Below are 26,563 nucleotides of genomic sequence, written 5' to 3' on the forward strand. Positions count from 1 at the left end.
TGGGGGCCCTCAGCAAGAAAACCTCCCATACGGACAAAGATTCTGCCATGCTGTTAATGTCCTGTATGGATAAAGCCATCAGAGATGGATCGGGCGAGCTAGCGTCCTTGTTTGTATCAGGGGTTTTGAAGAAAAGGGAACAGCTGTGTTCTTTCCTTTCTGCCAGCATTACCCCTTGCCAACGTTCACAACTTCTGTTTGCTCCTCTTTCGAAGTTTACTTTTCCCGAAGAGCTCATTAAAGATTTGTCGGCTGCTTTGATACAGAAGGACACGCACGATCTTGTAGCTTCTTCGGCTCGTAAGTCTAAGGCTACCACCTCAGCCCCTAAGACTTACCGCCCCCCAGTGGCTGATACCCCTGCGACTAGATTCATACCGCCCTTTCGTGGTAGAGCCCCCAGCCGAGGAAGCTCCCGTCCAGACTCTTACAGAGGCAAGTCCAGGAAAGGATCCAAGCCATCCAAAGGAAAACACTGACTCTCCGATTCTCCAGACGACAGTAGGAGCCAGACTCAAGACCTTCTGGCGAGCTTGGGAGATGAGAGGTGCAGACGCACAGTCTGTCAGTTGGCTGAGGTTCGGTTACAGGATTCCATTCTTCCTTCAACCACCTCTGACCACTTCGCCCATCAACCTCTCTCCCAACTACAAAGAGGAGGACAAGAGGCTAGCTTTGCACCAGGAGGTGTCGCTTCTTGTGCAGAAGAAGGCTGTGGTTGTAGTCCGGGACCATCAATCCCCGGGCTTCTACAACCGCCTCTTTCTTGTGGCCAAGAAGACAGGAGGTTGGAGACCTGTGCTGGACGTCAGCGCTCTCAACGAGTATGTCACCAAGCTGACGTTCACGATGGAGACAACCAAGTCGGTCTTGGCAGCGGTCAGACAGGAGGACTGGATGGTCTCATTGGACTTGAAAGATGCTTATTTTCACGTTCCGATTCATCCAGACTCCCAACCTTTCCTAAGATTCGTTTTCGGAAAGGTCGTCTACCAATTCCAAGCCCTGTGTTTTGGCCTAAGCACAGCTCCTATGGTCTTTACCCTTCTGATGAGGAATGTAGCCAAATTCCTTCACTTGTCAAACATCAGAGCCTCCCTCTACCTAGACGACTGGCTGTTGAGAGCCTCCTCGAGTCGTCGTTGTCTGGAGAATCTTCATTGGACTTTAGACCTTATCAGAGACCTGGGTCTATTAGTCAATTTGGAAAAATCTCAACTCATTCCCTCACAATCCATCGTGTATCTGGGAATGGAAATTCAGAGTCAGAGTTTTCGGGCTTTTCCATCGGCACCCAGGATAAGCCAAGCCCTAGAGTGCATCATGAGCATGCTGAAGAGGAACAGTTGCTCAGTGAGACAGTGGATGAGTCTCACAGGGACTCTCTCGTCCCTAGCCCTGTTTGTCGAGCTGGGCAGACTCCACCTCCGCCCTCTTCAATTCCACCTTGCAGCTCATTGGGACAAGAGTTCTACCCTGGAAGCAATCTCTATCCCTATCAACCAAGAGATGAAGACCACTCTCCTGTGGTGGAAGCACAACCTCCTTCTCAAGGAGGGTCTATCATTGGCCATCCAGACCCCCCAACTTCATCTCTTCTCAGATGCTTCGGACTCGGGCTGGGGTGCAACCTTGGACGGAAAGGAATGCTCCGGAATGTGGAACGAGAAACAACGTTCTCTCCACATCAACTGCAAGGAACTGCTGGCAGTTCATCTAGCCCTGTTGAACTTCAAGTCCCTCCTGCTAGGCAAAGTGGTGGAGGTGAACTCGGACAACACCACAGCCTTGGCTTACATCTCCAAGCAAGGGGGGACCCATTCGAGGAGCCTTTACGAGATCGCAAGGGACCTCCTCATTTGGTCAAGAAGTCTAAACCTCTCTCTAGTCACGAGGTTCATCCAGGGCAATATGAACGTGTCAGCAGATCGTCTGAGCAGAAGGAATCAGGTCATTCCCACGGAATGGACCCTCCACAAGAGTGTGTGCAACAGACTTTGGACCTTGTGGGGTCAACCTACCATAGATCTGTTTGCCACCTCCATGACCAAGAGACTTCCTCTGTTTTGTTCTCCTGTTCCAGACCCTGCAGCAGTTCATGTGGATGCTTTTCTACTGAACTGGTCCCATCTCGACCTGTACGCATTCCCTCCGTTCAAGATAATCAACAAGGTTCTGCAGAAATTCGTCTCGCACGAAGGGACACGGCTGACGCTGGTTGCTCCCCTTTGGCCTGCAAGAGAATGGTTCACAGAGGTACTACAATGGCTAGTAGACTTCCCCAGGACTCTACCTCTAAGAGTGGACCTTCTACGTCAACCTCACGTAGACAGGTTACATCCAAACCTCCACGCTCTTCAACTGACTGCCTTCAGACTGTCGAAAGATTCGCTAGAGCTCGAGGCTTTTCGAAGGAGGCAGCCAGGGCTATTGCCAGAGCAAGAAGGGTTTCCACTCGTAGGGTCTACCAGTCTAAGTGGGAGGTCTTCCGAAGCTGGTGTAGAGCCAATTCAATATCCTCTACCAATACCTCTGTGACCCAAATAGCTGACTTCCTGCTTCATCTTAGGAATGAGAGATCCCTTTCAGCTCCTACGATTAAGGGATATAGGAGTATGTTGGCCTCAGTTCTCCGCCATAGAGGTTTGGACCTGTCTTCCAACAAGGACCTTCAAGACATTCTTAAGTCTTTTGAAACGTCTAAAGATCGTCGTCTTTCCACTCCAGGCTGGAATTTAGACGTAGTCTTAAGGTTCCTTATGACATCTAGGTTCGAACCTCTCCAGTCAGCTTCATTCAAGGACCTTACCCTCAAGACTCTTTTTCTCGTTTGCCTGGCAACAGCTAAGAGAGTCAGTGAGGTTCATGCCTTCAGCAAGAACATTGGTTTTACGACCGAGTCTGCTACATGTTCTTTCCAGCTTGGATTCCTAGCAAAGAACGAACTTCCTTCACGTCCTTGGCCTAGATCGTTCGAGATACCTAGCCTTTCCAACATGGTAGGTAACGAACTTGAGAGAGTTCTTTGCCCTGTCAGAGCTCTCAAATATTATCTCAAGAGGTCTAAACCTCTCCGAGGACAGTCAGAAGCCTTATGGTGTGCCATCAGGAAACCCTCGAGACCCATGTCCAAGAATGGGCTTTCGTATTATATAAGGCTTCTGATTAGAGAAGCACATTCTCACTTAAAGGAGGAAGACCTTGCATTGCTGAAGGTAAGGACCCACGAAGTAAGAGCCGTAGCTACTTCGATGGCCTTTAATAAAAACCGTTCTCTGCAGAGTGTAATGGATGCAACCTATTGGAGGAGCAAGTCAGTGTTTGCATCATTTTATCTGAAAGATGTCCAGTCTCTTTACGAGAACTGCTACACCCTGGGACCATTCGTAGCAGCGAGTGCAGTAGTAGGTGAGGGCTCAGCCACTACATTCCCTTAATCCCATAACCTTTTTAACTTTTCTCTTGAATTCTTTTTGTTGTTTTTATGGTTGTTACGGTAGGCTAAGAAGCCTTCCGCATCCTTTTGATTTGGCGGGTGGTCAATTCATTCTTGAGAAGCGCCTAGGTTAAAGGTTGTGTAGAGGTCCTTTAGTAGGGGTTGCAACCCTATATACTTTAGCACCTTGGGTTGATTCAGCCTCCAAGAGGAACGCTGCGCTCAGTAAGGAAGACGAACTTAAAAAAGAGGCAGAGTAACGGTTCAATTCGACTTCCTTACCAGGTACTTATTATTTCATTTGTTATTAAAGATAACTGTTATATGAAATTTGGGGATACTTGGCTATCCTTTAATCTTGTTCACTGGTTTTCACCCACCCCCCTGGGTGCGAATCAGCTACATGATTATCGGGTAAGTTTAATATTGAAAAATGTTATTTTCATTAGTAAAATAAATTTTTGAATATACTTACCCGATAATCATGATTTAATTGACCCTCCCTTCCTCCCCATAAAGAACCAGTGGGATCGAGGAATAATTGAGGAGGTGTCAACAAGAAGTACTTGAGTACCTGGCCACAGGTGGCGCTGTTAGTACACCCCCTTCTAGTATTGTGATAGCTGGCGTATCCCTCCTTAGATTTCTGTCGGGCAACGGAGTTGACAGCTACATGATTATCGGGTAAGTATATTCAAAAATTTATTTTACTAATGAAAATAACATTTTGAAACTGTTCATTTGAAAATAGCATGATAAACAGAAGCAGGTAATATAAATTCTCAGAAAAGTAAATTAGGCTATAGCCATAAGTTTATGAGTTTAAACAGGAGCATGATTTTTCATTGTTTCTTTTTTTCAGGTGTAAGGAAGCTTGAAACCAGCATCTTGCGTCTGTACATTGTCAATATAGTACAGACGAACAAGCCAGAAAAACTGACAGAATTTTTTGAGAGGATGGCCCCAGAGCTGCAGAGCCAAGCTGAGTGGCGGGAATGGTTCAGTAAGTGTTATCAGCATTTATTAATTTAATACTGTACTCTTTTTTTTAACCCTTTGTATTTACTGTTTCTGTGACTATGTGCTTTCGGAAGGTTGAGAGAGCCCCAATCTCTCCTTAACCCACAAAGTACTAGGGAAATGCCGCTAAAGGACGACGGCCGCATCATTAGTTTTGCGATTTTATAAAACTAATATTTTCTTATCTATTACATACTAAATTACCCAATATTTATATATCAAAGGAATGTCCTTGAAATGGAGATCAATTACCAATAATTAAATCTCTGCAAAGAATAGAGAATATATTTTTAAAAAATTGTTAAGAACTAAAAATAATAAACACGTGTAAAGAACTTTTTCATTTTTGATGGCTTGATAAAAATAGTTTTTGATTAATTTTAATTTTTTCATGTCTGAATCTCAGCAAATTTAGTGAATGATCATATGAAAATTTATAATGAGTATACAAAAAGTAATTGTGTGATGAATGGATGTGTTTATGTATTTGTAAGTATGTACAGTATTTGCAAACGTATACTCCGGCTAACACTATTATTACCTACCTTATGAAACAAGAAAAAAGGCATAACCATATGTAAAAAATATATAAAACTATTAATTTTTGTATACTGTACTATATATTTTAAGATTTTTTTTATTTGTTTTATACTGTACATCCTTTTCAGATCCCTTTTCAGGCAGATTCGTTCATACCCATAAATTTTACCTATTGTATTTGGACAATCGTCATTTTCATCATTTGATATGTCACAATCATTGTCACTGTCAATGTCAAAGTCACTAGCATATGATAGGGGATCATTATCATTATCTTGAAAGGTCATTCAAATGAGTGAAAATAGGTAAAATGATGAGATGTTTCGGGAATGAAAAACTTTCTTACCGCTAACACAAAAATACGTTGATAGCTTCGCCTACCCCCTAAAGTTGAAGTTACCTTTTTACTTTTATTGTATGTAAAACAATTTAATATCTGGCAGCTATTTCCTCCAGCCACAAGTTGATTGGTTAAAGAATGTATCTACATCACTTAACTAAGCCCAGGTGGTACTGAACGAGAAAGAATCCCGCAAAATTTGAAAATAAAGCATCGATGATATCGACGTCGTTCTTTGACAGCTCATAATGTGTTGATAAAATATACGCATAGCACATTAATCTATATTACTATTGCACTGGGATTTTCTTATGTAATATATGTCGACCAGCATTTTAGTCTTTATTAATTTTGGTTTAATTTCTTACAGTCCTGCCTTACCTGAAGGGCGTAGAAGAAAATCCATCCTTTGCAATGTATTTCACCAGACATTGGCAAGATACTCTTTTGGTGTCTCTTCATAACTTCTTGGCCGTTGTCTTTCAGGTAATGTTCATATTAAAACCATAATTTGTATGACTTTTTTTTTCCCCTGATACAAGATACAAACATTCCGCTCTTTAATATGGCATAGATATTTCAGCGGAGCTGAAAACTTGTCAAAACTAAAGTTAAACAGGGTTCAACTAACCACTGCTAGTTAGGTGGGGTGTGTTTACCCACCGCTCCCACCAGCACTGGTGACTTGCCGTCACTTTTTATTTCAGCTCGGTAGACCTGTCTCACTCTACCGTTAACCTAAACTGGCTGGAACTAATTTCTTTTCTTTTTTCTTTTTCAGGTGTGCCTGCCCGTGAGGTCCAACCATGTGAGTTTGTCCAGGCCGTAAAGGGCGCCATTGCGGCACCTTCATGTCTTCGGAGGAGACGGATCCTCACGGTCTCTGCCCTTCGAGCCAAGGTCACTCTTGTTCGAAGGAGTCTCCTTGTAGTGTGTGTTACGAGTGGTCGCCCTCCCAGTGGGTGAGGTTTGGTAGGCAGAAGAAGAAGTCTAAAAGGGATTCTTCCCCTTCGAGGTCAGCCTCGAAGGGGAAGAAGACCCGACTTCTTTCTCCTCCAACTTTATCTCCCATCCTGACTCTACCCGACTGGCTTCCTCTGGGGAGCGGTTGAGTACGAGTGGCACTCTGATAACGCCGGGACAACCTCGTTCGGGGTCTCCTCCCATTGTCTCTCCTAGAGAGGCAGTGAAGGAGCCCTCCGTGAGGGAGTCTCTCTCAGATGACGCAGTTCGTGTACTGTGGCCTTCCTTGGGTCCCCCGTTAAAGGAGAAGCTACAGGAGGTCCTACATTTGGGTGTGTGTGCCCACTCGAGCACTAAATCCTCTTCTTCTGCTCTTCCCGATGTTTCACCTACCTCAGCGGGAGGACTAGAGAAGTTGAGGACAAGCACTCCTCGGAGTGACTTGTCCAGAGACCCTTAGGTCTCAGGATCAAGCTTTGGCTTTGTTCCAGAGGTTGTTTAGGGAGTTGATCCTCTTTCCTGGCTTGCCTGATAGGAAGAGAAACAACTTGAACATCCAGAAGGTTCACCTTCTTGTGTTGCACTGTCTGACCTTCTGGGGAAAGACAAAGCGACACAACCTACTGAGCGGTAGCTCCCTTGTTCATGACGCGATGCGTCATCAGGAGGAGGAGTCTATCGATCTTCTCGTATGCGAGAGGAGAGCTCTTCTCCGACCCTCTCTTCTGAGCGGCAGCTCCCTCGTCCGCGAGGTGATGCCCCATCAGGAGAGAGGTGTGATGATCGTTCCTTACACTTGCAAGAGGAAAGATCTTTTCCTGAGTGGTCTTCTCTATGAGGATACCACTGAAAGGTATTGGATTCGTCCATACCGCGCTCCAGTCCATCGGAGCACAGCTTTTTGGAGCTGGGTGACGAAGGAGGGAGGAGGTTTCCATCTTCCCCCCTACCTTGTCATCACAGCGAGACCATCCTCTTACGAGATCGGTCAGACAGGTAACTATACGGAGATTTTACCAGTCTCACCGCAGCGCAAGTGGTCAGCACCCTGTCTCTCCTCACTTCTTAGGGTAATGAAAGCACCTCGCCTTTCTCCTTCAGGAGAACAGGTGAGCAAGAGAGCTCCGATTCTGGATGTTCTCAGACGGGATCTTGTACCTTCGCCAAAGGCAGAAAAGATTCATGCATCGTCGCATGCCTTTCCTTCTAGCGAGAAGGATAGGAGAGCTTATTTGCTGGAAGCGAGGAAACCTGATTCTCGTCAAGTGAATGGGGTTCCTACGCGCACAAGTGATCACTATCATAGGGTTGAGGAGAGGGTGAAGGTGAGGGAGCGTGCTGGCTTGCCTCGCCAACCAACCTCTCGTTAAGGACATTCACCTCGTGGTTGTTCACCCCATTTGCGCTCACCTAGGAAAGGGTTGAGGCGTTCTCTCCATCCTTCCCCCCCCACCTCAGCCGGTGCGATCGTAACCATCTGATCGCTGGGAGACTAATTCATCAGGTAACTTGTTAGCCAAGGATGGACCTTGGTTTCAAGACCTCGTGAAAGCACTTAAACAAGCAATGGGAATCTCTAACAATCCCCTAGCTGCAGTGGCAAAGGTTCCTGTTATTCCCATGGATTGTCTTAAGGGATCTAGCAATCTTTCTGACCCTAGGCAAGCTAGCCTAGCTAGAGTGCCACACAACCGCCTTCACCTCCTTCCAGAGGCTCAAAGTATGAGGATTACCTTGAGACTAAGGATCCTAAGATCATAGATTTAACCTGGGAAAGGATGGCAGCAACTCAGGCCACGGTTGCGAGGTTGCTTAGGAAAAAAGAGTTGGCTTCGCCCCGAAAGTCAGAATTCTCTAACCTTTGCCTGGTCTCTCACTCGGAGAGCTGGAAGTCAGTTAGGATCGACTACTGGGAAGATCCTTCATGTCAACTGAAGGATACCCTCTCCGAGTTGGTTCCGGGGGTGCTAAACCAACGGAATCAACTAGGGGAGAGGAATCCTCTTTTTTGGATGAATTTGTGGTTCAACCAAGAGAGAGGAAAGACACGAAGACTCTACCTAAGAACTGGTGTTCTATGGGTGAACGTCAGATTCAAGGGGAACAGTCTTCAGTCTCAGCCGCTAATGTAAGACCTGGGCAAAGGGACCTTCCCCCCAGCACACACTCGGCTTCCAAAAGGTTTTCTGTTGACAACCCCCACTCTCCCCTAGCTACTATGGTTGTTAGCTCAGGAGAGGAAGAACCTTTCGATGACTGTTTCGAGCACTCTGACTGGGCGTTTCCTGCTTCTGCCAGCCCGAATGTCACACCTTCGGAGCAGAAAAATTCAGATTGAATCTTTCTAAAGGTTCTGGCTTGCATCAGGAAGGTTAACAACCTGGGAGAGCCTGATAACATCCCGACTGAGGGCAAGGATACAGTCCTGGACCAGTTATCTGGTGCTCCTAAACCCTCCAGGCCCAAGGTAGCCTTACCTTGGGGAAGGAGAGTTAAAGCAGCGAAGAAGAGAGCTTTCGCCTAAGTAGCTGGCACCTCCCGCTCTCTTCGTTCGGTGAACTCCTCTAGGTTACTTCCTCCTCCTTACTTAAGGCAAAGGAAGTACTATGAGGTAGTGGGAGACGATCCTTCCCCCTTACCGCTGGACCCAGTGATTGTATCGTTGACCCAGAGCCTTTGGAGAAACTGATAACTCTACCTCTTCAGTTTTCTGCTGAAGACACTGCTAACATGGAGTGGGTTACAAAGTGTGCTCTGCAATCAGCTTCATGGCTGGATTATTGGTTAGGCACGGTTGGCTATCTCGTCAAGAACAAGGATTTCTCTACCCCTAAGAGGAAGGAGACGCTGTTCTCTTTCCTTCTCTCGGGTGCAAGAACACTCGAATTCTTGACAGAGAGCGTGGTGAACCAATGAGTCAGCTGGATCTTGAGGCGACACGATGTAGTTGTCTCGAGATTCCAGAGGCAGGTCCCGAAGAGAGAGGCAATGGGGCTGCACAACGCTCCAACGGACGGACCTGCCTTGTTTGACGGGGAAGCCATTGAGAATGTAGTGGACTGTAGGAGGAGGGTGAGCCAAGACACTTCAGCGGGTTGTCCCCTCTCGTTCCTTCCAGCAGGCTCCTCCAAGACAAAGACATCAGTCTCCCAAAACTCAGACTGGTCAGAAGCAGAATGCCCCAAAGAAGAAAGACTGAAAGCCTTCCTTTCGTTCCAAGGGATGCAAAGGTAAAGGCAAGAAATCCCACCGAGGACAACCATGCTGGTGAGGGCAATCCTCTGATCAGTCCACCAGTTGGGGGATGCCTTATGAACAGATTGCGGAGGTGGATGAATTACAGAGCCGACCTTTGGTCGACTTCTGTATTAAGAAAGGGATATATCGTCCCTGTCATTGACTCTCCCCCTCCACCGACTCAAAGTCCAACTGTGACGAGGTCCTACGCCAAGGGATCGGCAAAGGACCATGCCCTACAGGCCGAAGCCAGGATCATGCTAGAGAAGGGTGCTCTCCAGGAGGTCCCTTGAGGGTCTCCAGGCTTTTACAGTCACTTATTTCTAGTAGAAAAGGTGTCTGAGGGCTGGAGACCCATAATAGACCTCTCAGCCCTAAACAAGTTTTTCCTACAAACTAGCTTGTCTTCCACCTATGAGAAATCTTCAACAGGCTGATTGCTAGATCACCTTTTGCTGACCACTAGCTGTCCGTTTGCCAGATCGCCAATTGCTAGCTCATCATTCTCTGATCATTGACCTACAGTCTCGCCAATTGCTAACGATCTCCGATTGGTAGTCGATAACCAGTCATCAGCTTGCTGATCATTAGCTCGTCGATCACTAGATCACCGATTGCTAATCGATAACCAGTCATCATCTTGCTGATCATTAGCTCGCCGATCACTAGATCACCGATTGCTAGCTCGTCTTTCTTCGATCATCAACCTCAGTCTCGCTGATCTCTGACCCCCAGCTCTCTAATAGCCAATCGTCAGCTTGCTGATATCAAGCATGCCGATAGGCAGTTCTCGATAGTCTGCTATTGCTAGCTCACTTATCGCTAGCTTACCATTCGCTAATGCTCCGATCGCTGATCACTAGATCGCCATTCACCGATCATTAGCTCAACACTCTGATTGTCGAACCTTTCTCTAACTATATGGTTCTCGATCGTCAGCTTTCCAAGCTTCCTTTCAGAGCTTTAAGCGCTGATCATCAATGGCTCGCTGCACCAACGAGCGATCATTAAACCATTCAACTGTTTCTGAGGGTGCTCCAAGCTGATCGCCAACTTATTGATCGCCAACCTTCCTTGGCTGACTGACCAGACAGCCTTTGTCTGCTTGTCAATTACCATCTTCGGCCCACAGATCACCGATTCGCCGATGATCAGCAGTTCACCATTCACTAGCAGTTTGCCGTTCACCAGCAGTTCGCCGTTCACCAGCGGTTCGTCACTCAGACTCTCTAGTCAACCTCTGCCCGTTGTTCTCTAGATTGGAAGGCAAAAAACACACGTCTCGCTATTCGCTGTTTGCCATCACACCGATCCACTAAAGCGATCGGCAGGCGATTGACAGACCCCATCAGTGGCTTCTCAACAGGTGACTACTCACAAGCACTCTCCAACTGCACAGTAGCCATGATACCCAGCCCCTGACCATTGGTTAACGTTTGCCAAAATGATGCTGTTCTAAGGAATAGCATCAACCCCTTCAGGGCGCATGATAGGGTTAAGCGTTGCCTTACCTGCTTCTATTAGTTAAAAGAGTGCTTTCCCAGGGAAGAATCCTTACACAGGGATCAGCATGTAAAGGATAAATCCACTAGTAATGGTACAATGTAGGTGAAGTGCAAAAATCGCAATTATTTTTTAGAGGAGCTATTGTATTAAGTGAACAGTTTGTTATATATTAGAGTTATTATTATTATTACTACTTTACTAGTAAAACAGTTTTAGTCAGAAATTATTATTGGTTCCGTAACTGGAATACAAACCACACTATTTTTTAGGTGTTATACTTTTGGCGGAGCTGAAATGACGAGCCATTAAAATTTAGCGTGGGTTAACTACCCACACCGCTAGTTAGCAGGGGAAGGGGGGGTAGCTTGCTACCACTCCCATTCACACACCTGTGATTTAGTCTCTATTACTTTTGGCTTGGATGGAGAGCGGTTGTTTCCTCTCCCTCCTCGCCTATTCTGGACTGCCATTAATTTTTGTCTTTTAACTCACTTTTTCTTATACATGTATATATATGAAAACATTCTTAATGTTTATGCATATATATGTGTATAGAAATGTGATAAGTTTCCTTTTCAGTGTTTGTGCTGTGTCTGTGATACATATACGACAACAACACTTGCGTAGATTAGCAAGGCCAGCACAGTTCCACTTCGTGGGGAACGACCTCTCCCTCTCTGGTCCTTCGGTCTTCCCGTCGGCATATAACCGATAACTCGGCCGCTGCAGGGGAATCGTCAACGCCTGGACCCACTTCATTCAACTATTGTCTTTGCCTTTTCCCTTTTCCTACGGGAAACATGGATTTCTGAGCGAAGGGAATGTGGCCTCTCAGAGATTTACTACGGTCTTTCTCTTCTCGAGGTCGTTCACCTTTACAACAACAGTGTACTATTGGGGAAGCTCCTTTCCCGTGCACGGGTTAGGTTGCTCTTCCGATTGTTTGTCTCAATTATTTTTAGTGAAATTATAATTGTAATTTTAACTTTCAGCTTTTCTCTGCTGGAACACTTCCCTTTGGAGGATCAGTGGTTCTCACTATTAGTGAATATTCTTAGCTGATTTAAATAATTGTAATTCTGTTTTTATTATAGTTACTCCGCTCCCCCCTTCTCCCGTGGATGTCGACTGTAGAAGGAAGGGCGCAATACTTATTTTTATGTTATTCCCTCGGGGTTCCTCTTCGGAGTTCCTCCCTAGGGAATTTCTGTTGAAAAATTAATTTTATTTTTTCCCAGTTAACTATGCAGTTTTTCTTCGTTCGACTAAGAGTGGCGACGAAGCAGAGCTGTTCTGTTCATGCCTGGGGAATCTTCTGTCACTGCTGTCCTTCAGAGGACTTCGTGATGGGCATCATCCCTTCTCTTAGAAGTACTCCTGTTACAACATGACCAGCACTTCAGATCATCTTAGAACGGTAAAGGAGGTTCGCCTCCAGGGGTTGGACAACTTCCCATCTGAGGGAAAGTTTCCTCCCCAGGTGTGAGGATGTTTCTCCCTTCCAAGGGAGAACTTCCCACATCTTAATAAATTCATCGTCTCCGACTGCTGTTGCTGGCTTCGCCCAGACTTCTCTCCCCCCTTGCTGAGTTTCTCTTCCTTCAGGGGTGGAGCATGGTCTTGGCAAATCTCTTCTACGAAGCGCTTACCTCTCTCTTTTGCGAGAGAGGCCACTCATAGAGACTCCTCTTTGGAGGATCGCTACTGTTAAAGGTCAGCTTGCTGATCCACCAGCCCTCATGGGCGTCATCATGGGCATCTTCAAGGCTCTTCTACGAAGTGTTCACCTCTCTCGTTCTCGAGAGAGGCCACTCATAGAGACGCATCAATGACCTCAGATGTCAGGATGCCTGAAAACTTTAAATCAATCAATCAATCAATCACCTCTTCGGAGGATCACGCTGCTCATCAGTTCCTGATCATCCTACCAGCGCAACCTTGCGCTGCAACTTAGTCCGTGGACTTTGGTCTTGGACTCTTCTATGGACCTTTCACAGTTGCCATCAGTGGATGTCCGCCCATCCAAAGGGCAAATCCCAGTTCCTGATCGTCCTACCAGCTGACCTGCCGATCTACCAACACATCCTTACGCCACTGGTAGTCCTTTGGACTTCGATCTTGGACTCTTAACGCGGACCATTTTACGCTCCCCATCGGTGAATGCTCGCCCTTCCAAAGGGCACATCCCAGTTCCTGATCGTCCTGCCAGCTGAGCTACCAATCTACCAACGCAACCTTACGCCGCTGTTAGTCTGTGGACTTCGGTTCTGGACTCTTCCTAAGGCCAGCTTGCTGGTCTGCCGGCCCTCATGGGCTTCATCAGTTCCTGATCATCCTACCAGCAGACCTACCAGCGCAACCTTGCGCTGCAACTTAGTCCGTGGACTTTGGTCCTGGACTCTTCTATGGACCTTTCACGGTTGCCATCAGTGGATGTTCGCCCATCCAAAGGGCAAATCCCAGTTCCTGATTGTCCTACCAGCTGACCTGCCGATCTACCAACACATCCTTACGCCGCTGGTAGTCCTTTGGACTTCGGTCTTGGACTTTTAACGCACGCCTTTTTACGATCCCCATCGGTGAATGCTCGCCCTTCCAAAGGGCACATCCCAGTTCCTGATCGTCCTGCCAGCTGACCTACCGATCTACCAATGCAACCTTACACCGCTGTTAGTCCTTGGACTTTGGTCCTGGACTCTTCCGTGGACCTTTACGGTCTCCATCACGGATGTTTGCCCTTCCAAAGGGCTCATCCCAGTTATTATTATTATTATTATTACTTACTAAGCTACAACCCTAGTTGGAAAAGCAGTATGCTATAAGCCCAGGGGCTCCAACAGGGAAAATAGCTCAGTGCGGAAAGGAAAAAAGGAAAATAAAATATTCTAAGAATAGTAACAACAATAAATATCTCCTATATAAACTATAAAAACTTTAACAAAACAAGAGGAAGAGAAATAAGATAGGAGAGTGTGCTCGAGTGTACCCTCAAGCAAGAGAACTCTAACCCAAGACAGTGAAATGGTACAGAGGCTATGGCACTACCCAAGACTAGAGAACAGTGGTTTGATTTTGGAGTGTCCTTCTCCTAGAAGAGCTGCTTACCATAGCTAAAGAGTCTCTTCTACCCTTACCAAGAGGAAAGTGGCACTGAACAATTACAGTGCAGTAACCCCTTGGGTGATGAAGAATTGTTTGGTAATCTGTGTTGTCAGGTGTATGAGGATAGAGGAGAATATGTAAAGAATATGCCAGACTATTCAGTGTGTATGTAGGCAAAGGGAAAATGAACCGTAACCAGAGAGGTGGATCCAATGTAGTACTGTCTGGCCAGTCAAAAGACCCCATAACTCTCTAGCGGTCATCCTGCCAGCTGACCTGCCAACCTACTAGTGCTACCTTCGCGCGTGCGCCAACTGTCTTCCATGCGCGGGCGCGTGCCGACAGTCTTCCATGCGCGGGCGCGCGCCGACAGACTTCCATGCGCGGGCGCGCGCCGACAGTCTTCCATGCGCGGGCGCGCGCCGACAGTCTTCCATGCGCGGGCGCGCGCCGACAGTCTTCCATGCGCGGGCGTGCGCCGACAGTCTTCCATGCGCGGGCGCGCGCCGACAGTCTTCCATGCGCGGGCGCGCGCCGACAGTCTTCCCCGTGTGCGCGCCGATAGTCTTCCGCGTGCGCGCGCCAACAATCTTCCGCGCGCTCGCGCTGACAGTCTTCCAGCGCTAAGAGCGTGCGCCAACAGTCTTGCTCGCGCCCCAACAGTCCTGCTCGCGCGACAACAGTCTTCCGCGCGTGCCACTTCCGCGTGCGAGCGCCAATGGTCTTCCGCGTGCACGCGCCAACGGTCTTCCGCGTGCGCACGCCAACGGTCTTCCGTGTGCGCGTGCCAATGGTCTTCCGCATGAGCACCCAATGGCCTTCCGCGCGCACGCGCACCAATGGCGATGGTCTCCCGTGCCAATGGTCTCCCGCGCCAATAGTCTCCCGCGCCAATGGTCTTCCGCACGTGCGCGCCAGCAGTCTCCACATAGTACTGTACTCTCACGCACGCTCCAAGGCGCATTCTAGGGAGAATGCACAAAAGTACACAGTGCCTTTCTGCGCGCCAGCGCTCTTCCACACTTTCCTGCGGCCTCTTGCGCAGTTGCGGTCTCAGATCCAATGCCCCAGCTCTTGCCAAAGAGTCAGTGCTCGCAGATCCAATGCGCTAGCTCTTACCTAAGAGCCAGCGCTTGCCTGCTTTCCAGGCAGAAAGTGAGCACCAGCATCATCCTGTGCCATCGCTCCAGTACTCTCCTACACACTCGTGCAATAGGCAGTAAAAAGGAATAAAACTTTTTGAACAGGTCACCATTGCCCCATTCCTCCCTGCAAACACATTACATTGCCTCCGGGAAAAGAGGAATAAGGCTTCACAGAAGGATTCAAGATCCCGAAGATTCCATCTTACAAGGGGAATCGAAATGGGGAATCCTTGGTCCCTGTCTCTTCTAAAGTTTCTTTTTTCCTTGACAGACCACCGTCAGCAAACAGGAAAGCATCAACAGTCTGATCTCCAGATCACTATTTGCTGATGGCTAGTTCACAGTTTACTGATCGCTAGGTCGCTGATCACCAGATCACCAATTGCTAGCTCAATGCTGATCTTTGACCTCTAGTCCCTCCAATGACTAACGATCTCCGATTGCTAGCATTCCAATCACCAATTGCTAGTCAATAACCAGTCATCAGCTTGCTGATCACTAGATCACCGATGGGCAGCTCATCTTTCTTCGATCATTGAACTCAGCTTGCTGATCTCTGACCAGCCCATCTTCAGCTTGCTCATATCTGACCAACCAGGGGGGACCATAATCAGCTTGCTGATCTCTTAACTAACCATCGGCTCACAGACCACCGATTTACCGATCATCGGCAATTCGCCAGCAGTTCGTGACTCGAACTTACTAGTCAACCTCTTCCCGTAGTTTCCTAGATCAGAAGGTATACAACATACTTCTCGCTACTGGCCGTTCGTCATCACACTAAAGTGATCGGCAAACGTTCGACAACCCTCGTCAACAGCTTGTCGACAGGGTACTACTTGCGAGCACTCTCCAACTGCACAGTAACCATGATACCAATCTGTTAACCATTGATTAAGATTCGCCAGATTGATTTTATTCTAAGGAATAGCATCAATTCCATCAGGACGCATGGTAAGGCTAAGCGTTGCCTTCCTTCTGTTAGTTAAAGGAATTATCTCTCAGAGAAGAATTCTTACACTGGGTATCGCGTCTGATCCTTTACGACATGAGTCAAGATTCTAGCGTCGACAATCTTCCATGCAAAAGGATCCGCAAGGAGCAGTCCCTTTGGGTCGATGTCCACACCATGTTGGAGTTCGAACAAGGGCTAAGACCTCAGGTCTTCATTTGCACACTGGACATAAAGGACACTTACTCCCAGGTCCAAACCATCCATCTAGGAAGGTTGGAAGATTCAGTCTAGACAAACAAGAAACACCAGTTCAGGACACTGTGCTTCGGTCTTTCCACTACACCCATCCTGGTCTCACAGGATTGGTTTCTGTCTCCTCCATTTTGGGATGACTGACTGATCTTAGCAGACTCAGTGGCAACCTTGCATTAACACCAGAAGTTCTGAAGTCTTTTTACCAAGATCCAGTGATCAGGGTAAACCTGCGGAAGTCTTCCCTACTTCCCTCCCAGGAGACTGGTGTTTCTGGAAATGATTCTAGACACCAAACCTTCTCATCCTTCCCCACCCCTCGGACTTGAGGTTGTGCTCAGAACACATCAAAAGAAGAGAGGAGGGACCATAGTGCTGCACCACACGACCTCAGCCTTCTGGACAGAGTCCAAAAGTACCTTCACTTAAATCTCTTAAGAGATGAAGGCCAACTTTCCAGTCCTTCAGCAGCCTCATCGGTTCCTCACAGACCACTCACTGATGTAATGGACCACACACCACATAGACACTCACATCGACAAGCAAGAAGGAACTTACTCATAGCCCCTTCCCATCTAACAGTATAAACACTAAGATGGGCCAAAGTCTGTTCTGTACCACTATCAGCCCGCTTCATTCCAGACTAGAAGAACATGCTCGCCGACAATCTGTGCACAGCATCTCAGACAAGGTATACCGAATGGTCTTTGGATCGCCTTGTAACCGACAAAGTCCCGACTTTACGGGGTCCTCCAACTAGGGATCTGTTCGCAACGCTCCTGAATCTCAGGCTGCTGTTGCTCCCCATCCCTAAACCCCAAGGCTCTCTGGCAACAACGGTGGGTACAACAATGACGTTTATGTCTCATCCCTGTTTTATATGGAGAAGGACACTCAAGAAGGCTAGAACATCGGTCAACCTCTCACGGACTCTCCTAGCTCCGCTATGGCATTATGCAGAATGGTTTCCAAACCTTTTGCAGCTCCTGATAGTCTCCAAGAGAACCCTCTCCACATCACAGATAACCCACTTCGACACCTACCACAAGCTATAGCTTCGCTATGATTGTACGCCTGGAGACTACCCAATACCTCTTTTGTGAAAAGGTTGTCTAGGTATCTGAGGAATTCCTCAGCATCAGTCTACCAGGCAGTATAACGTCTTGTGTGGCTGGTGTCATGTGAAAGTGTCTCTCTCCACTCGATACCTCGATTCCAGCAATAGCGGAATCCTCGAGTATATACAATAGGAAAAGACCCCCTATTTAGTTTCGACAGGTAAAGATGATCACTCAACCTTGATCCTTCTCCTTCAAACTGAAAGAAAGGGACACCCTCTCATCGACAGACTTTTCCTAACTCATACGGACTTACAACTTGCCTTTCCCCAGTCGGAATTGAGACCTTCCTCTCGGAACATGGTCAAATTCTCCGATCTCTAAAGAGACCTCCTTATGTTCCACTTCACCAGGCAACAAATATTCTCCTGATTTAAGAACACAATGTTCCTATACACTCGGACAGCAACCATACAAGTCAAGGAACTTCATGGTCTCTCTTTCGACATCGCCCAATATTGAGAAGGGCGAAAGACAATGTTCAGTTTCGTCCCTGAGTACGTCGCCAGACACTCGGTAACGGACAATTCAGATCATCCGTTACTGTACCCAGGATCACCGAAACATCTCGACATGACGAATCACAGTGGCAGGGGCATAGCGTCCTACTTAGCAGATTACTCTGTGACACAGGTTTTACAAGAAAGGATGTGAATGCTCTAGGTGACTTTCACAACCTTTCTCCTGCAAGACGTGACCCACAGGAACTCGATACAATCTCTATCGGTCTGGTGGTGGCTGCACAACAGCTGGTTGTATACCTCAAGCTCCTTATGTTACCCGGTTCTAGTCTGCGTGAATGAAAAGATTTGACTGACTCTTATTCTTTTCTTCATCCTAGCCTTTCGTGGGGAAAGCAGCATCCTGGGTTCTCTGCATAAGCTGACCTCAAACCATTGCAGGTAAACCATGCTCCCTTGTGTACCTAATATTAAGCTAATACTGTTGCGTCCCATTACCCTGGGGAGGTGGTATTGGGAAAATCTTGGTTACATCAGGTTTTTCGTACATAGACTCGGAATAACTTTACCTAGACAGTCACACGTAGGCCGCGAACCACCTTGTGTAGCAAGATTTTAGTGAGGGCAGGAACTTCTTATTTTTGAGTACTAACATACTCGAATAAGGAGCCCCCGGGCAAAGTGAAAAGCCAGATTGGCAGGGACGTCCACCCTTCCTAATGGGTGAGTCACCCCTAATAAATAGCGTGGTTTGTATTCCAGTTACGGAACAAATGACAAATTCATAGATAATTTGTATTTTTCCTAACTATAAACCTTAGCTATTTATACAAACTTGCCCCCCATCCCTATCCCCCTTGAAGTCCTACCTCCAAGCAAAGGGACTAAATCACAGGTGTGTAAACGGGAGTGGTAGCAAGCTAACCCCCCCCTACCCCCGCTAACTAGCGGTGTGGCTAGTTAACCCTCGCTAAATTTTAATTGCTCGTCATTTCAGCTCCGCCAAAAGTATAACCTCTAATAAATAGCTAAGGTTTGTATAGTTAGGAAAAATACAAATTATCTACGAATTTGTCATGTTTACTATAGCGTGTGGGTGAATAAATTGATAAACATTTTACTAATGAATGGGTAAAGAATGATATAATCTTCAGTTTTCCAATATAAAATTTTTTCCTTATTCCCTAGAGTATAGATACACTAGCATGTTACAGAGATAAATAATTCAAAATGGTTTCCCTAAATTGATAAACATTTTACTAATGAATGGGTAAAGAATAATATAATCTGCCATTTTCTAATATACAATTTTTATCTTATTCCTTAGAGTATAGAATTACCTACGCTAGCAAGCTACAGGGATGAATCGTCCAAAATTGCTCACCTACAAGAGGAGAACGAATTACTTCGTGCAAGACTGGCCGCGCTTACAACTTGCGACCAACCAACCCTAGAGCACTTAACCGTACCTGATCCACCTCCCCCTCCGCATCTTATGGATGATTTTTACAACATTGCTCAGTGAGTCTTATCTAAAGATGTATAGCTTTCTTATTGGTTATTTTCTTATTTCTTTTTATCAGTACTTTTCTTTTTAGAGAAAGTGGCATATTTCATAATCTTATTTTGTAAAAAAAAAACCTTTCCCTCCTATGCTTATCCTTCTCTTAATTTCAATCTCATGTCCTGGGGAAAACTTACTGTCTCTAGAGGTTATTTTATGTATTAATTCGATTTAATACAGATTCTGTATTGACGAATTACTTCATTAAACCCCGGTATTCTTCCTTGATTGTGGTCTTCTTATGACATCCAGTCTTTGTACAACACCCTTCCATCAAAACTAACATCAATTTGTTTTTTTTTACTGGGAAATGTTTTTTTTTCTATCTTATTTCTTAACAGAAAAGAGCTATTTTTATTTTTAAAGAAATCTCTTTTCTGTAAATATAGCATAAGCTAAGAACATGACAAATGTCCTGCTCCTCTTTCCATTCTTTTTCATTTTGTGAAAAAAAATTACCATGGTTATCATGAAAAAAAAGTGTTGATAAGTTTGATTGATTTACAAGCTAACTGAACGGGTGTTGGGAAATTCCTTTTTTCTGTTTGATGGTAGTGCTTCAAACTAACAAATTAAAAATTTACTTTATTATAACTGAACACATTTCATGTCGTCATTTGATGGTAATTCTAGAAACCTCTTTTTTTTTTTTTTTTTTTTTTTTTTTTTAAATAAGGAAGTCACAGATTATCATAAGTTCTGTGTAAATTCTAATTATCTTATTTTTCTTCATTGAAATAACAATTCTTCTAAGTGAGAATTATTCAAGCATATGATAATTTAATAACAATACTGTAATCCAGTTTTTATGAATAGTACTTACCCTGCTGGCAGTTATATATATATATAGCTGAGTCTCCGACTGCGGCAGAATTTAATCGAAAATCGCGGCAACCGCCTTGTGGTGGTTGTGTGGTTAGATGGTTAACAACCCTTACAGGGTGGTACTTAGAATCGTTCCCATTTTCTGTTCTTCAGATTATCTCTGCCGGCCGGATCGACAATATCGTTGGTCCGCCATTTAGAGTTTTTTTCGGATCGCTTTCCCTTCATCGCCTTTTTGGACTTCGTTTTTGGTGAAGTACACTGTGTTGGGATTTGGCAATCGTGTTTGTTTTTTTGTTTTTTGTCTTTTTTCCTTTCTTATCATGAGTGAAAAAAATTCATTTTCGTATTTGTGCGAATGATATTTGCAAGGTGAGGTTGCCGAAAGTGTCGGTTGACCCTCACACTATCTGTATGGGTTGCAGGGGGTTTGAATGTGCTCTAGATAATAGGTGCAAGGAATGCGAGATTTTAAATGATGATAATTGGTTAGCTATGAAGCGCTATGTGTGCAAACTTGAGGTTGATAGAGTTAGGAGAGCTAAATCAAAGTCAAAGTCTGCTAGTGAGCCTAGCTTAGATTTATCTATTGACCCTTTACTTGTAACCTCTTTGGAAGTTATTCCTTCCCCGAATGAAGTAACTCCTGCCACTTCTACAGGATCTGTGCCTACAGATGACCCTGGGTATGCTAAATTAGCTGCTGAATTAGAGGCCATTAAAGCACGATTGGAGGCCTTTAAAGGTAAGGGTGTAAGTGAAATTAGTGCTTGTGAAAGTGCAGTGGAGGTGGCGACTGATCGAATCTGTCATACCCCTAGGTCTAGACCTCTACCAAGCTCCCAGGACCAAGGGAGAAGGTACGTCGAAAGCCGAAAGGGGGTGAGAGGTGCTTATCCTCGGTCAGTCGTCGCCTCAGACAGTCCTGTTGCGATCTCCCAGGCTGCTCTTGACCGCCGTAGAAAAGGCGTGTCGGATACGTTTGTGTCTTCGCCTGATCGTTCTCCCAGACGTAATTGGCGTTACGAATCAAGACCAATGAAGAGAGGGTGGAACCGGGATGTGCAGTCTCGCTCTCCCTCTCCCGGTTCGAGTAGCCGAGATCCTGATCCTTCGGAAGACGATTTCGATGTTGTTCCTGTTAAGAGGGCGAAACAGAGAGTCCTTAGCCCAGTTAATCCTGCTAAACTCCTTGCTTCTTCTGCCAGCGCTCCCAGTCAAGCCGTACGACAACTGCCGTCTTCGGCACCGCGAGAGCCAGCGGAGGTTGCTAAAGCTTTCATGGTTGTTATGCAGGAACAACTTTCATCGTTAGTTCAAGCTTTCAGCCACCCTTCTCAGTCCGTCAGACGTAAGGACGTCTCTTTGCCTGTTAAGAGATCTTCTTCTAAGAGAGAACTTAGTATCTCTCCCAAGAAACCTCTGCGCACTTCTCCGGCCGTACGACAACGCACACCCTCTTCATCGGCACGCTGCCAGGAATTTCCTTCCCCCCTCTCTTGGCGCCAAGACGATACTGCCTCTCGTTCTCGGCGCCGTGACGATTCCGTTTCTCTTTCGAAACGCCAGGATGTTACCGCCTCGTTTCTTAGGAAACAGGATGAATGCAGTCTGCATTTTCAAGGCGAAGGCAGCCTGCATCTTCAGGACGATTCCGTTTCTCGTCATCGTGACGATACCGCTTCTCGTCATCGTGACGATACCGCTTCTCGTCATCGTGACGATACCGCTTCTCGTGATCGTGACGATACCGCTTCTCGTCATCGTGACGATACCGCTTCTCGTCATCGTGACGATACCGCATCTCGTCATCGTGACGATACCGCTTCTCGTCATCGTGACGATACCGCTTCTCGCCGACTGGATGTTAGCGGCGCTCGGCGCCAGGATTTAAGCAGCTCTCGGTGCCAGACTGCTGGCAGCCCAACTCTTCAGGATGTTATCCTTGAGCAGGACCTCGAAGATATTTCGGAAGAGGAAGAAAAACCTGCCGACTCTTCTAGCGATTACAAGGTTCTTTCTCGCTCTCTTTTGGAACTTTATGGGGAGGAATTTCAACCTTCGGCCCCTCGTTCTCCTCAGTCTCAATTTACCATGAAGAAAGCTACTAAGTCTTCGGCCTTCATCAAAATGAAACTTTCAATTTCGGCCAGGAAAGCTCTCGCTAAGGTGGATGATTGGATGAAGGAACGGAGACAAGCTGTCAAGACCACCTTTTCTTTTCCACCGTCTCGGCTCGCTTCCAAGGCCGGTATGTGGTATGAGACAGGGGAACCTTTGGGGTTAGGAGTGCCTGCCTCCTCCCAAGGTGACTTCTCGGCTCTTGTGGACTCGACAAGAAGGCATGCTTTAAACTCTGCCAAGGTGATGTGGTCCATGTCGGAGCTTGATCACCTCGTCAAGGGAATTTTCAGGGTTTTCGAGGTTTTCAGCTTCCTGGACTGGTCTCTCGGGACTCTGGCCAGGAAGTCTGAACTCCTGGAGGACACGAAGGACCTGACGAGTATCATGTCCTGCATGGACAAAGCTCTAAGGGATGGAGCGAATGAATTGGCTTCCCTTTTCTCAGCAGGGGTCTTAAAGAAGAGGGCCCTTTTGTGGTCCTTCACCTATAAATCTGTGACTGTTGCCCAGAAGTCGGAGCTGCTTTACGCCCCTTTTTTCACGTCATCTTTTTCCTGAAGCTCTGGTCAGAGATATCTCCCTTTCTCTGGCACAGAAGGCTACTCTGGACCTTTTGTCTCAGTCTGCTAGGAAGACCTTACCTGTTGCTCCTGCTCCTCTGAAGAAGGAAGAGAAGAAGTTTCAACAGCCCTTTCTGGGCAGGATCTCCTCGAGAGCGAATTTTAGGGGGAGAAGACAAGAGTCAGGGCCAAGGACCAGCAGAGGTGCGTTTAGGCCCCGGTCCAAAAAATGAGATGGTAGTCCTCCAGACACCAGTAGGGGCAAGACTGTCTCGTTTTTGGCAGTCTTGGAAAAGGAGAGGGGCGGACACCTGGTCCCTCTCAGTCGTCAAGGAAGGTTACAAGATCCCCTTTTTAAAGAAACCACCTCTCTCAGACACTCCCCTAGCCTTAGTGTCTCAGTACAGCGACGCGGGGAAACGAGAGGCTCTTCTGGAGCTAGTCGACCAGATGTTGGTCAAGGGAGCAATAGAGCCGGTTCAAGACCTCACCTCCCCAGGCTTTTACAATCGCCTGTTTCTGGTTCCCAAGAACTCGGGTGGATGGAGACCAGTCCTAGATGTCAGCTCTCTGAACGCCTTCGTGGAGAAAACAAAGTTCTCCATGGAGACGACTCAGTCAGTGCTGGCTGCAGTTCGTCCAGGCGACTGGATGGTTTCTCTCAACCTGCAGGACACTTATTTTCACGTCCCCATTCATCCCTCTTCGAGGAGATATCTGAGATTTGTGTTCCAGGGCAAGTGCTTCCAATTCAGGGCACTTTGCTTCGGTCTCAGCACAGCTCCCCAAGTTTTCACCAGACTAATGGCGAATGTGGCAGGCTGGTTACTGTGGTCCTGCTGGCAATGGCCCTAATCTTTTGGCTCCTGCTAGACTGTTCCCCAGTCCCAAAACCCCAGGCTCTCCAGCAAGAGTTATTCCAAGAATGTTTGGTCAGCTTGGAGATGCATGCTTTTCCCCCATTTGGTCTGGTGAGAAAATCTTCAACCAAGTTAGATTAAGCAATAACTTATTAATGATTCAAATAGCTTAGCTATGACATCACGCAGAATGGTTCGTGAACCTTCTGCAGCTCCCGTCGGAGCTTCCGTTTGAACTTCCTCCACAACACAATCTTCTAAAACAGCCACATGGCAACACCTTCCACAAAGCAATAGCTTTGCTTCGACTTCATGCATGGAAAATGTCCAACACCTCCTTTCTCAGAGAGGCCTTTTGCAATGAGTTGCAGAAAAGATCTCTAGACACCTCAGATGCTTTTGAGTGTCAGTGTTCTAGGCGAAGTGTTCGGTCCTTTGTGATTGATGTCGTGGAAGGGAATCACTCCTCTCAATGCCTCTACTCATACAAAGTTTGAGATGACTTGTCCCCCGTCGGAACATCCTCCTCCTGGGAATGCGGTTCAGGTCCTTCAGTCCCTGAAGGCCCCACTCTACGAACCTTTATGCCAGGTATCAGATCGCTTCCTTATATGGAAAATGGCTTTTTTTCCTCACTTTTGCTTTGGCCAAGAGAGTTAGTGAGTTGTATCGTTTATCTTTTGTCATCTCCTGGGGAGAAGTAATTCTCAGCTGCGTCCCTGAGTTGATTGCCAAGACTCAAAATCAGAGTTTGCTGTACCCTAGGTTCGTCCCATTTTGGATAGAGAGCCTTCGTTCTGTAACTGAAGACCCAATCCAACTGGAGTTTTGCCCAGTGAGGAGTTTGTGGTGTTACCTTAAGAGAACGACAGCAGCTCGCCCCCGTATGTCAACACTGTTGATCAGCACGTGGAAGGTCAAGAGGGTCACAAGGATTACCTTCCCCCCCTGGATCGGAAGGCAATTGAGTTTGCTCTCAATCGAGACCCTCCTCCATCCTATGACCCAGAGCTCATGACGTCAGTGGTGTTGCTACATCCCTGGCATTCAAGAAAACTATTCTGTGGCGCAGGTATTACAATCGTGCATGTGGAAACGTCAGTCGACCTTCACTGCCCACTACCTGTAACGACATAACCCACAGGAACATGGAGACCTTTTCCATTGGTCCTGTGGTGGTCGCACAACAAATGGTCTAAACACTTCGAGCACCTTGATGGACAAGTAGCAGAGGGATAAAGGCTGAGGTTACCCGTGTTAGTCTGGGGTGAATGAGTAGAAATGACTGGCTCCTTTCTTCCTTTCACTTTTACCCCTCTGGGGAAACAGCTCTGCAAGCCTCACCTTAGCTGACCTCACCTCTGGAGGTAAGACTCATTTTCCTTGTGCCTTTAAGTATAGAATAATACTTTGTTACGTCCCCAATACCTCATTGAGGGAGGGTATTGGGTAATTCTTAAGAACTCTAGGTCTTGAGTACGTACTCGAGTTCCTATGTTAACGACAAACCACACTGCAAGTTTCGCTCACACAAGCTTCTGCAGGCCGCTATCAGTGCATTACCTCATATCGGCACTTGATTTTCGCGAGGGTTGGGATCCCTCTACAATGGATCACAGATCGAAATAGAGAGAACCCCGGGTCATGACCAAGGCCAGTTGATGAGGACTTCTTCCCTTCTAAGAGTAAGTCACCCTTATAAATAGCGGAGTGTTTGTATTTGTGCTGGAACAAATAACAAATTTGGAAGTAATTTGTATTTTTCCTAGTATGCAAACCCGAAGCTATTTATACAAATTAGCCCGCCACCCTGTCCCCCAAGAAGTCCTGCCATAAAGCAAAGTGGTTTCTCAGCCGAGAGGTATGAGTGAGCGGGGTAGCCAGTCTACCCCAACCCCATTCACTAACTAGCAGATGAGGTAGTTATCCCTCACTAAAAATTATCATGGCTTGTCTTTCAGCTACTCTGAAAGTAATACCCCTATAAATAGCTTCAGGTTTGTATGCTAAGAAAAATGAAAATTATTTCCAAATTTGTTATTTTTCATAAACATTTTATATTGTTTCAAATATTACTTAAACATACTGTATGTATGAACTTCTTTTTATCATTTCTATTATCAGAATTTCTATACAAATGAATTAACACTGAATAGTTTACATGTGTTAGCTACAAAGTTGTCTTGTACAGTATATTTGTTTGGTTTTCATTACTGTATTGTGCAGGGAGGGAAATGGCTTGAAGACCAGGTGCTATTTACTGATAAAATGTCTGTAGAGGTCCTTTCGAGAGTAGGACTCCCCTGCTGTATGGGACCAGAAAAGCACCCCGTAAAGTAAAGTAAAACTGTGGGTACTTTGAAAACAACATCAGGACTAACCGTTAGAAGTTTTTAAAAATATTATAGGATCTCTGCACCGCAAATAACTGAAGCTGCGAGTAACCAAAATTGCGAAAACTGAGGGTTGACTGTAGTTGGCTGACCTTAAGTAAAGTTTGTATAACAGATATAGAAAGAATTGTACATTCTTTATATACAGTATGTGTATTAGCA

The 26,563-nt window shown here is 46.3% G+C and overlaps 1 protein-coding gene across 1 annotated transcript in view; it reads left to right on the plus strand.

Moving 5' to 3' along the window:
* The window catches only part of LOC137629517 (WD repeat-containing protein 91), a 146,760-nt gene that overhangs the window by 26,316 nt on the left and 93,881 nt on the right, over nucleotides 1-26,563 (plus strand). Inside the window, exons 3-5 of the mRNA XM_068360896.1 lie at nucleotides 4,299-4,439; nucleotides 5,707-5,822; nucleotides 19,403-19,596. Of these exons, the coding sequence (XP_068216997.1) occupies nucleotides 4,299-4,439; nucleotides 5,707-5,822; nucleotides 19,403-19,596 (451 nt within the window). The remainder of the gene's footprint in view (nucleotides 1-4,298; nucleotides 4,440-5,706; nucleotides 5,823-19,402; nucleotides 19,597-26,563) is intronic.

This window comes from Palaemon carinicauda, chromosome 37 (genome assembly GCF_036898095.1).
Source record: "Palaemon carinicauda isolate YSFRI2023 chromosome 37, ASM3689809v2, whole genome shotgun sequence".
NCBI lineage: Eukaryota > Metazoa > Arthropoda > Malacostraca > Decapoda > Palaemonidae > Palaemon > Palaemon carinicauda.